This window comes from Ursus americanus, chromosome X (genome assembly GCF_024610735.1).
Source record: "Ursus americanus isolate L20-20 chromosome X, mUrsAme1.1.p, whole genome shotgun sequence".
Taxonomy (NCBI): Eukaryota; Metazoa; Chordata; class Mammalia; order Carnivora; family Ursidae; genus Ursus; species Ursus americanus.
In genome coordinates this window covers 95761081-95773545 of record NC_142164.1, presented here as the reverse complement: position 1 = coordinate 95773545, position 12465 = coordinate 95761081, and the positions used below count along the sequence as shown (strand labels likewise).

At 34.1% G+C, this 12465-nt stretch overlaps 1 protein-coding gene across 11 annotated transcripts in view; it reads right to left on the bottom strand.

The window, feature by feature from the left end:
• Nucleotides 1–12465, bottom strand: part of DMD (dystrophin) — a 2097152-nt gene that overhangs the window by 1293457 nt on the left and 791230 nt on the right. For all 11 annotated transcript variants that reach the window (XM_087859359.1, XM_087859361.1, XM_087859356.1 and 8 more), the window contains 4 exons: nt 8672–8817; nt 5610–5825; nt 2661–2774; nt 1508–1663 (listed from right to left, as the gene is read on the bottom strand). In XM_087859359.1, coding sequence (XP_087715485.1) covers nt 1508–1663; nt 2661–2774; nt 5610–5825; nt 8672–8817 — 632 coding nt within the window. The remainder of the gene's footprint in view (nt 1–1507; nt 1664–2660; nt 2775–5609; nt 5826–8671; nt 8818–12465) is intronic.

Below are 12465 nucleotides of genomic sequence, written 5' to 3'. Positions count from 1 at the left end.
ATTAGTTAAAGGCACTGTGGCCAACACTGTCACTTCAAACAGGAAACGGAATACATTTTTGATTCCTCTCTCTCAGCCTCTCGACTTGAGGCAAGTTCTCTTTACCAGCAAATAATGTCATTTCTCACAGGATCTGATTAAATGAAGAAAGTAATGTGTCATGTTAGAAAAGGAATAATGGTCAAAGGTAGGTGTGAGTGTAGAAGCCCTGATAAAAAAAAAATATAGTAAGAACTTGCCTAATTGGCAAAAATAAGAAAAAAATTTTATAGCAGAAAGGTCTTAAACAAGGACATTTTAAGGCCAGAGATACTTTAAAAATTATACTTCTCCAACACGTAAAAACCTTGAGGTATCAGTAATATTGTTGACTTTATACATCTTTTTTGCTCTTGTTTTCCCTCTTGCTCTAAATTTGTGGTGTTCTTTCTATTCATCCGTTCGAAACATTCAACAAACACCTTTCATACTGGCCTTCCAGGAAAACATAAATGGTATAATCTATTACCTAAGTAATGTTTTTTTTCCTGAACATTCCTTCCAGAACTGGCTTACTCCAGAGAAGAATGCATGCCTGCTGACCCAGGGCTATTTCGTCTGTGACTTAATAGAACTGTTGAGCATTTGCCAGTGACAGTATTAGCTGGGTGACTTGCCTTGCCTTTTACTTTTCTAAATTCTTTCCTTTTTCAAATTCAGTGTTTGCCTTGTGCCATGATTTCTTTCCAACTTTGAAAGGTTACTTAGAAATAATGAAAGACTGACTGCCTCTATTACACATAAGATGAAACCTCTCATTAACTTCAAAAAACGTACTGGTGTACTGAACAATAAACACTGCTTTAGGTCAAAATTTCATCTTTTGAACAAGAAGTATTAGATATACCCTACTTGTGTGTATAATATTTACTTTTCCATAATGTAATCTTGAAATTGAAAATCAATGTCTATCGAACATTCTGCTGTATAAAAATGAGGAACTCAGATGTGATCGTAGGCAAATTTTACGTTTTATTTCCCCCACTGAGCTTTTCTTAACTATTTCCAATCTTAACTTATTTACTGAAATAGTCAAACTTGTCTACCTTAATAATCAGAAGTGAAAATTATTTATCATATTTGTCCATACACATAGATGAGTCGTTCATTTTATCCCTGTACCAAGTCGACAAGTATAAAGCATGTTCTGCTAATCCAGTTACTATTATAAAGTTATGCACTGGAGAAAGCAGTCAATGAAAATCACGCCTAAAAACAGGGCCTCACTGTTTAGCATGTTCAGTCTTTGAGAAAGTTATTTTAGGATCCCAGTAAGATGAAGAGATACCGCTTAAAATTGCTACTCTGTTTTTTATGGTAGACAAAGGCTAGTTTGAACTCACCAGACTTTAAAGCATCAACGTACTCAGAGATTAAACTTTCAAAGGGGGCAGTGGTCAAGGGAGATATTAAGAAAATCTTACTTAACTAAATAGAGACCCGGCACAGTGAAAGAGGCTGTACGTACCTGGCGGCACACGTAATCCCACTGAGCGTTAAGTTCTCGGAGTTCTGTCTCAAGTCTGCTGGCAAACTCCGGCTCCGCTTCGATCTTCAGCTTCTGCGCCCCTTCATTGACACTGTTCAGGCTGGGCTGAATGGTCTGAATATCGTTGACTAAAAGCTAAGGAAATAATTCCATGTAAGCTAGCTGCAAACATCACCACAACATACTAGAAATGCCACATAGGTAGGAAACATATAATCAGGACTCAGGACATTACCCATGAATTAAAATCTTTACTTCTTAAAAGATTTTAAGGAATTTAAAATCTGACAGACACCCACCTACAGATACAGACAAATCTGTGTCTCAGCCTTGCCAAAGCTGTTCAGTGGTTTTCCTGGTGTGACTCAAGTAGGGAATTATCTATATTCTACTTAGACACAAAAAGAAATAAATTTAATTTTCCTTGTTAGAAAAATGTGTGAAAATGATGGGCTTTATACATTACTATTTTTGAAATGATTTTGGTTTTCGAATGCAAGATATTGCAGCAATTGTTTATAGCATGATGGGTGTGAAGGTTATTTGTAAGCCAGTTTTTTTCTTTTTTCTTAGCTTGTATTTGCAAAGAAAATTCTTTAAAGAGCTAGATTACTTTCTTTCCACTGCATGACAACAGTATAATGAATATTATTTCACAAATCCCTATTGTGTAATATTATGTCCAGCGTGGTATGCCTGGGCAGAGCAACACAGTATGACCAATAAGCTGCAGTAAGATGTAGCAAATTGCTCAAAGGCTTCTTTGCCTTTAAATTAAACTGTATTTTATAGTAAAACAATCTTATGAGTATTGAGTAAAAGACAATGTTTTTCTGCTCATCATTTATTTAACCTGGTTTCTCAACACTGGCACTACTATCATTTTAGACTGGCTTATTTTTGTTGTGAGAGGCTCTTTGGTACATCGTAGAACATGTACAGAGCATTCCTGGCCTCTATTCCTACAGGCTAGCAGCATCCGCCCCTCTCCAAGTTGTGACAAAAATGTCTCTAGAGATTGTTAAATGTCCCCCAGGGGAGCAAAACCACTCTGGTTAAGGACCACTGATAAAACCAATCATAACTTCCACACAGAAGTCTTCATATGATAAGGGTCATATAAAAATCTTACCCTGCACTGTTTCAGCTGTCTTTTCAGAATTTCTGAATCCCCAAGGGCAGGCCATTCCTCCTTTAGGAAAACATCAACTTCAGCCATCCATTTCTTCAGAGTTTTTATGTGATTCTGGAATCAGAGATCCATTTTAAGACTTATTGGGGTATTCATTTCTCTTAACACAATTCATCACAGTGATATTTATGAACACAAGCCCAGGAACAATTCCTGTGTTTGTAGGATGTCTCTAAGTAGCTCTTCAGGAAAAGAATATTTTTACTAAGACTGCACTTTTATGGTCTACTGTATGAGCACGGTGTATGAAGTCTGCTATTGTTAAAAATAAAAAATTACTACCAAATGTGGTTTTATGATGTTACTCTTGAGAACATTAAATCATATCACCCTCTAGAGAAATTTTAAGTTACAAAACAACTCATGATAATACTAACAATGTGCCCTTACAGTACATAAAACAAACTATGAACAATAAACTCAATGTAATGGTGTCTTTACAGCCTCCCTAAACCTGAACTTCCACAAATTGTTTTCTACAGTTGACAGTTTAAATAGTCCCTCCAGTTGGGAACTTTTCAGAACACAAGATTTTGTCGCCTTTGAAAAGAAAACTTCTGACTTTAATTTCTTATTTGCCTGACCAGGCTGAAGTAATGATCAGGTGAAAAATGTCATCTTTTATCATTTATAAATAGCCAAGTACCTCCCATTATTCTTTCACATATTGCTCCCCCCACCTCCCGACTGCTTTTTTTGGCTACTTTTCAAACGTATGATTTTCAAGCTCCTTTATTGCCCACACAATTCAAGTCTGCTGCCCAGATGTGCTATTTCCTCCCTTAATTAAATCTCTATTGAAAATATGTGCTTCCTAGAAAGCTTCCCCTTCAATATGATTAATACTAATGCTTTTTAAAAGCATTTGACTAAATCTAAGAACTTCAGATTTCAACATTATCATCTTGCTGATGTCTCTTGAGTCTGGTTTCGCGTTTCTTCCATCTCGCCACTGTCCTAGTTCAGATCTTATTATTGGCTCCTTGATTACTGCATTAGCTCTTTTTGGTGTTAGCCTCAATCTTTCCCTACTCTAATCCATTCTTCACATGGGTGTCAGGAGTTTTCTTCACTCCTTCGTCTTATCACAGCGATGCTTTGAAAACACAAATATTATCATCGTATCTCTCTCCCTTTAAAATAGCATTTCCAAATTCTAATTTTTTAATCCCACTGTCATTAGGTTTGTAATTCATATTCCAATGCGTGGCATCCGGGTCCATTCACTATCTACTCTTAGATCATTTTTCTAATCATATGCATTATTAATCTCCAAACGTATTTTTGTCTCTCCAAGACTGAACCCCTTCTGGCTAAGTGAACATACGGCTTCATTTTGTCAGATACCTTCTCTCCCTCTTCATCAGCTGACTAAATTCTACTTGATCAAGGTGTAGCCCAGATAACCCATATTCAAAGAACATTTCATAGCCCCTTGGCCCAGGTTATGTTGGATTTCTTTTCTGTCTCTTGTGGTAATATTTACTGTACTGTTTAATTTACTTCCTGTGTTGGCTGAATAATGACCTCCCCAAGATGTTCATGCCCTCATCCCTGGAACCTGTGAATATGGTCCCTTACATGGCAAAAAATAATTTGCAGATGAGATTAAGGATTTTGAAATGGAGAGATTATTCTGGGTTATCTAGCCAGGCACAATGTAATTGCAAGGGTTCTTATTAAGAGGGGGTCAGGAGTGTGAGAGCTAGAGAAAGAGGCTCTAAGATGCTGCACTGCTGATGTTGAAGAAAGAGGATGCACATCTCAGGGGAGAAATGTCATTTCCAGAAGCTAACAAGGACAAGGCAACAGATTTTCTGCTAAAGACTCTGCAAAAGACACAGCCCTGCCTCCACGTTGATTTTAGCCCACTGCGGCTGATTTTGGACTTCTGACCTCCAGAACTGTACAATAATACATTTGTGCCATTTTAAGCTACTAAATTTGCAGTAATTCATTACAGCAGTGATAGGGAACTAACACACCTTTTCCCTTCACTAGAATGAGGGCTCCTTGTTGGCAAGGACCATGTATTTATACCCTCTTTTAGCACTGGTACTGGCAAAATGTGTTTGCGTGTATGTGTGTGTGTGCACATATGTTTATATGTAGAGCCATGTTCATATGTATGTTGTGCTTTAAAGAATGTATTAGGACTCATTCTTTTGGTTTGTAAGAGGTAAAAACAAACAACTAATAGCTGGACTGGGACTTAAACCCAGAAGTATCTTGTTCCGATGCTTTCCATCATGCCATGATGCAGTCAAAGATTCATCCCAGCATTAATATTCTTCACAATAATTCACCCCATAAGAGAGGTATTACCTATCTCAGTAAACATTTTAGACTTTAGACTAGAATGCAATTGTTGGTTTGGCATTTTCAGCTTCAGTGATTAGGAGCATGGTGACACTATTCAAACAAATTAAGTCAGTAGGAGCTGGTCTGTGGAAGCTAATGAGGTCAAATTTATATATACAATTAGAAGTAAAATATGTGGATAAAATGATATGACTATATTACGTGACAGATAATTTTTTATCTATTCATAAGCTAAGTGATACCTATATTTTAAAGGACAACCAGACTAAAGGAGAGACTGGTTTTGAAAATTTTTAAGCTAAAAATCTATTTAAGTCCTATCGGTATTGGTGGCAAAAAAAAAATAATGATTCTCTAGAGAATCTAGAAAGGGGAACTCTTAATTACTGGTTTCTTTAAAAAAATAAGCAAAATACGCTCATTTGAGAAAAATGTGTGTCTTTTGATCTTATCACTGACTTTGAAGAACTATGGAGGTTAAATGTCTATTTGCCTTTAAATTTTAAAACACATTAGGGGAGAAACAAGCAAAGAAAAAATGAATACAAAAGTCCAATCTTGAATTACCTGAATTTTTCGAAGTTTAGCCATTTGCTCCTCCAGCTTCTGGCAATGTTCAACCAGCTGAGAAGACAGCTGCTTCCAGCGGCCCTCCATCTCTTCAAATTCTGACTGATACTTCCGGCTAATATCAGACACTGGTGCTTTCTTTGACATCTCTTTCACAGTGGTGCTGAGATAGTTTAGGCCACTGTGCTGCTCTTGCAGAGAGCTTTGTAAAGCCTCAAAATTAAAAAGGGAAAGTACATGTATACTAATTGATGAATAATAATGAGTTTCATTGTACAGTTTCACTTACAGGTTTCACTTAAATGTATTTACAGTGAAAGCTATGTGATTCAAACATCTAAAAATATAGATGATGTGCCATCAGTTACAGAGTAACTGGGAGTAATTTAAATTCTACTATTTACCCTAGGAGTAATTTGCACAGAAATATTTTACTTAAAAATCTATGCCTGTTTTTATGAATAATGTCAAATATAACCCAAACTGTATCTAAATGAACCAGAGTTCTAGCACACCTAATTTTATTGCATCATGTCTGGATATTAATAACTGTATTTACGATATAGTTACGGAGCTTAATTTAATTACACTGAGTCTTTAGTAAGACAACTTCTAATGCTCTCTAGGTAAAAACATAACTAAATCATATAGATACATGGGATAACAAAACTGAGTAAGATATCAGATGTATGGCCTACGAATGCCAATTAATTAAAGTTCCATATTTTTTACAAGACATTTCTTTTTGGTGTTACAGTAAAATTCTAGGATAATTTGGGGGAGAATTTCTAAAGTTGGTTTTACAATTGTCCTGTGTAACCTATGCAATCGCTTATAACAGAATGTATATCTTTAGGGTTTCCTCACTCGCTATTTATTACTTTCCGGTTATAAAGTAATGAAGGTTCAAGATAAAACATGGAAAAATTACCCATCTGCATATGATTTTATGTAAACTTTATGTTTCTACAACTAAATATTGAATATGTGAACATATTATATACACACATACACAATCATTCCTTCTTTTATAATGTGATCTATAATATTTCCCAAATATGCCAAATACATGCCTTTTATAGCTATATAATATCTTGTGCCTATTTTGTGGTATTTTAGTTTTTTTTTTTTACTTTGCTTTAATTTTACTTCATTAAACTTGATTTATTATTTAGACAATATCTAGCATGCATATAACTATATTTTGAGCTAGGCCTTTTTTTGTGATCCTTTTCCCACATCATTAAGTATTTTTCAAAAACATAAATTTTAATGGCTTCTCTGGTTCATTTAACCATTTCCCATTATTAGCTCTACAAATTAACTTCTAGTTTTCCACCCCTGTAAATTATGTTTATAATCTACCCACCTATATATCTCCATCTATTTTTCTATTTTTTCATGTATTCTGATTACTAAGACACAACTTCATGAAAATAGTATTTACATGCATAATGCAATTAATTATTTTGTACGTTGTTAGGAAGTACTGAAAAGTTTCCTCAGCAAAATTTTAATTCAATTTACATTCCCACCAGAAAGTGAGAAGGTAGTTCATTGCTGCCAGACCTGAACTTATGTATATCTTTGTGTTTGCAACTTAGATGTAAAAAATGGTATTTCATTTTATACATTTGTACTTCATACTCTACAATTTGAGTTATAATTTTTCATGGGTCTAATGGCTGTTTATGTCTCTCTTTGTGACTTCCTTACTCAATTTTTTTCCCTTGGTCTCATCTTTCTTTTAAATTGTCTGGTATTTTTTCCATGTTTGCAATTGTGCCCATTTATTTGTGTGTTTCTCTCTTATATGTTTTTAAATATTTTACTTAAAAATTTCTCTAAAATTTGTGCTTATTAAATAGTTTTTGAACTTTTCAATATATGTGGTATTTTTTTGTGTGTGTGTAACATTTGACACAAAGTTCTAACTACATTTTTTTCGGCTACTTAATACAATTCCTCAGTAATATTTGTAATTTTTCTCTTCAATGTTTCTTCAGTAGAAGTATGTTCTCCCACTCATCTATATACATTTAGTGTATACTCAATCCACTCCTCTAGTTGCTGTATTCTTTGTACTCTTTTTAAGTTTATAGTTCTATTAAGTTATGTATCCTTCAAAGTAAATTTTGGAATCATTCCAAGTATTAAAAACAACATTAAAAAAAACAAGATCAAACAGTTATAGGTTGCTTGATGTGATAGCAGAGGAAGCAGCCAGTCTAAATAGGGCAATATATACTGAGAAATGTTTAAATAGAGATTTCTTTGAAGAAATAGTTCTAACATAACTTTAAGAAATAATATTTAATTCTTGAAAAAGAACTCTTCATATAAAAGTTAATTTTCTATTTTCTTCTTAATTCTCAAAATGTAGACATATCTCAGCTCCCAAATACAATTAATAAATGCTTTCTTGACTTAAAAAATAAAATGTGATTCGATATATAACACAAGCTTTTCAGAATTAGTAGGAAAATATTCTGAAATCTCCTAAAAATTTCTTTCATTTACCATATTAGTATTTTTCTATTACTTGATATAAGGCAGCTAAAAATGTAGTTAATAAAAAAAATTAAAAAAATGTAGTTAATAGAACTCAAAAAATTAATTATGATATTACAGAAGGCTAATGTTTAAAATTTATTTTATAACTACACAGATTTTACCACTTTGTGTTTGGAAATGTGAAAGGAGTTATAAATTAGCCAGCAAAGGGGGGGGGAATAATATCACAACTTTTATAATAATCAAAATCATTGTGTCTGAAAATACACACTAAACGAGAAAGAATAAACTTCATACACAGACCATGTCATTATCTTCAAAGATAGAATTTTTGTCTTATGGAGAGAAAGCACAAATGCGTAAAATATTATGTTTTTTAAATCTTATCTTCACTTTTCCAACTGGTAAACTATCATACTTGCCACAATTATTTTATTTCTATTATTTTTATATTACACCAATATAAAAGAAATGTTACACCAATGTAACTGTTTGATAGATGAAATCTGCACTATATTGTTTAAGACATACAAATATTCACAGACCTGTAACTCTCTAAGTCTCTGCTCCATGATGTCATATTCAGTGACAGTGACCTGAGGTATAGAGAGTTTGGTTTCTGACTGCTGGATCCATGTCAGGATGGTACTCATGGTCTCCTGATAGCGCACGGGTGGCAAAGTGTCAAAAACTTTATCAAAAGGCAAGAGAAGAGAATCACTATATTATTTTAAACTTTGTCATTATGTTTTCCTAAGTTGTCAGCAAACTAAATCACACTGCTAATTACAAATATTAACAAGTTGTGAAAATGTGAAGATACAAATTAGAATGTGATGATGATACTGAAGATAAAATCCTACTACATGTATGATATTTTGACAAAAACCACAGACACACACAAATATACATATACATATACATATATATTATACTGAATCCTCACATCAGACCTGCAAGTTTTGTGCTGTTAAAGTCATTTTTTTAAGGTAAGGAAATGACAAAACATAGAGGCTAAGTAATGTGTCCATGGTAACAAAGTCAGTACTTGGAGAAACCAAGGAGAGTTCATGTATATTGACTTTGAAGGCTACTCTTTCTGTGCTATCATTTGCCTTTGCAGAAAACAGTATCATTACCCACAGCAGTTAATATTTTAAATTATATCATGTCACTTATTTTACTAAAAAAAATTATGTGTATTTAGTATGTGTCAGAAACTCTTATAATGATTACCCATATTATTATTCTTAATTCTTACAATACACGTGTAAGATAAGTATTTTTATTTTCACAGTTGAGGAAACTGAGCCTACAAAAAAAGGTCAACTAATTTGCTCACACTCAAGAACCTAGTAAATAGTAGAGCGAGGATTTTAAACCAGGTTTGTCTGGTTTCAAAGTCAAAACCACTACTCAACAGTATACTTTCCCTTACATATATATATATATATATATAGGTATAAATTAGGGAATGAAAAATACATTAAGTACAATATGTGTGCATATATATAAATACAAGCTTTAAACCATATGTGAATATATGTGTATATATACTTTACACAACTATAATTGTTTAAACAGTTAAAACTGTACCTACATTAAATGAGAGGAAATAAAAATTTTCAGATTTGTCAGCTTATCAATAAAGTGATAAGGTAACATAAGCACGGTAGAAGTATAAAACAGTTAATTTATGAGATGTTATAATATTACAGATTCCCCAAAACTGAGTCAGCATCCATCTCTGTACAGATTCAGGGAGGGACAGAATAAGGAAGATGATAGATAGATAGATAGATAGATAGATAGATAGATAGATAGATAGATGATAGATAGATGCCAAGAAATTTAGAGAACCCATTGCTTTTTAGCACAAGCCAGTGTAAAATCAAAATCTCTCAAATCCCGAAAAAAGATAAACACTAAATGATTAATAAATTTGACCGAATTTTACTATATTAACCAATATAATTCTAGCTAGAGCTTAGGAAATAATCATGATTTGATACTTTTTCCCGTTAATTTAGACAACATATTAACAACGTATGCATTAATTTGCATTATTCAATGGATAATTTATATTACATAAAGTTTCAGGTTCCCTTTAAAATCATGATAAAGTATTGAAGATCCAGACCACCATTACATGTGGACACTGTCTATGATATTGCATAGATGGAACTTCTTATTCCATGTTTTGATTCAGAATGTTTGGGTACATTTCTTCTTTTGCTATCTGGACCCCGAGTAAACACTCCACATGTCTCACAGAGGGATTGCATTAGGGAAGAGCTAGAATTGAAAGAAGACCTACCAAGTCCATAGTCTCTGAACTTGCTACCTCACTACCTACATGTAAGTTCGTCAATCAGGATATACTTTTATCTGAAGAGCTATGATAATAGCTACCCAATGGGCTCTAATATCACCCTCAAGTCTGCCTCTGCTCTAGAGGAGGTCCCGATTATATTCTCCCTTCTTTAGTTTCCTTGTGTATAATGAAAAGTTAACCATTTCTGTCTCTGAATTGTTGATGTTTTTCTGTATAACTGCTTCTAATCTGTATTCAGGTGTAAGACATAAAGTCCTCCCACTGAGAGCTAAGCCAAGCTTCCCTTCTATTCTCAGAGAAGGCAGATGACTTCTAAAATGATCAAGAAGTACCTTTGTATCTCACACGTAAGTTACCTAGCACAAGCAAAAGCCCACACAATGTAAGATCCTTCCCAGCCTCTCCATGCGTGCTCTTGCTTCCTTTCAATCTATCACTATGCTCAGTTTTCGAAAATGCAAAACTGATTTATGATGTTACATCACTGCATAAATTGTTTCCCTTGGGATCATGTATTTATTTTTTTTATTTAAATTCAATTAACACATAGTGTATTATTAGTTTCAGAGGTAGAGTTCAGTGATTCACCAGTCTTATATAAACCCAGTGCTCACTACATCCCATGCCCTCCTCAATACCCATTACCCAGTTACTCCATCCTCAGTTTGTTTCCTATGATTGAGAGTCTCTTAAGGTTTGTCTCTCTCTCTGATTTCATCTTGTTCTTTTTTCCCTCCCTTTCCCTATGCTCCTCTGTTTTGTTTCTTAAATTCCACATAGGATTAAAATCATAGGATCATTGTCTTTCTTGGATTGACTTATTTCACTCAGCATAATACCCTCTAGTTCCATCCACGTCACACAAAAATAGACTCAAAATGGATGAAAGACCTAAATGTGAGACAGGAATCCATCAAAATTCTAGAAAACACATGCAGCAACCTCTTTGACCTTGGCCATAGCAACTTCTTGCTAGACACATCTCCGAAGGCAAGGGAAACAAAGACAAAAATGAACTATTGGGACTTTATCAAGTTAAAAAGCTTTTGCACAGCAAAGGAAACAGTCGACAAAACCAAAAGACAACCTACAGAATGGGAGAAGATATTTGCAAATGTCTTATCTGATAAAGGGCTAGTATCCAAAATCTATAGAGAACTTATCAAACTCAACACCCAAAGAACAAATAATCCATCAAGAGATGGGCAGAAGATAAGAACAGACATTTCTCCAAAGAAGACATCTAAATGGCCAACAGACACAGGAAAAAATGCTCATCAGTTGGCATCAGGGAAATACAAATCAAAACTACAATGAGATACCACAGCGTAAAATTTATCAATACTGTTTCATTTTTTTAGAATCCTCACCCACAGCTCACGAAAGGCCCCTACACTATCCACCTCTCCAGACTCATCTTTCATCACCTACTCCCCTCTGTGCTCCAGGGAAACAAGACTTCTCTGATTCTTAACTAGCCATCACCTACTACCCCCCCCCCAGTCTTATTAATGCCTATTCATCCTCTGGCTTCTATGTAAAGCAGTACATTCTCAAGAAAATCTTTGCTGACCTTCCTAAGTTGGGTAAGTATCCCACCCATTAAATCTTTCTAATCCCCATGGAAAATTCTAAACACTGAGTTGCTTAAATTGACTTTGTTTATTCCTTGTCTCCTTTCTCGCTTCATGGTGTCTAGACTACTAAGGTAGACTTTAACTGCAATTTTTTCTGACATAATTCATTTATAAATTTACAAGGTGTTTGGTGAAAAATTAACAAATAGTAAAGAAAATGTATGTATTGAATCTCATAGTGTAAACAGAGTATGTGTGTGTATGCACACCGACGTGTTTTGGTTTTCTTCTGGAATTTTTTTGAAAAACAACAAAATCATGTTCACAAGTGTATCACTTTGGAACAGAACAATTGATAGAATAACAATTTTTATATCCTAACCAGGAATGTTAGTTTGTGTTTCTATGGAAATACGACCACCACTGC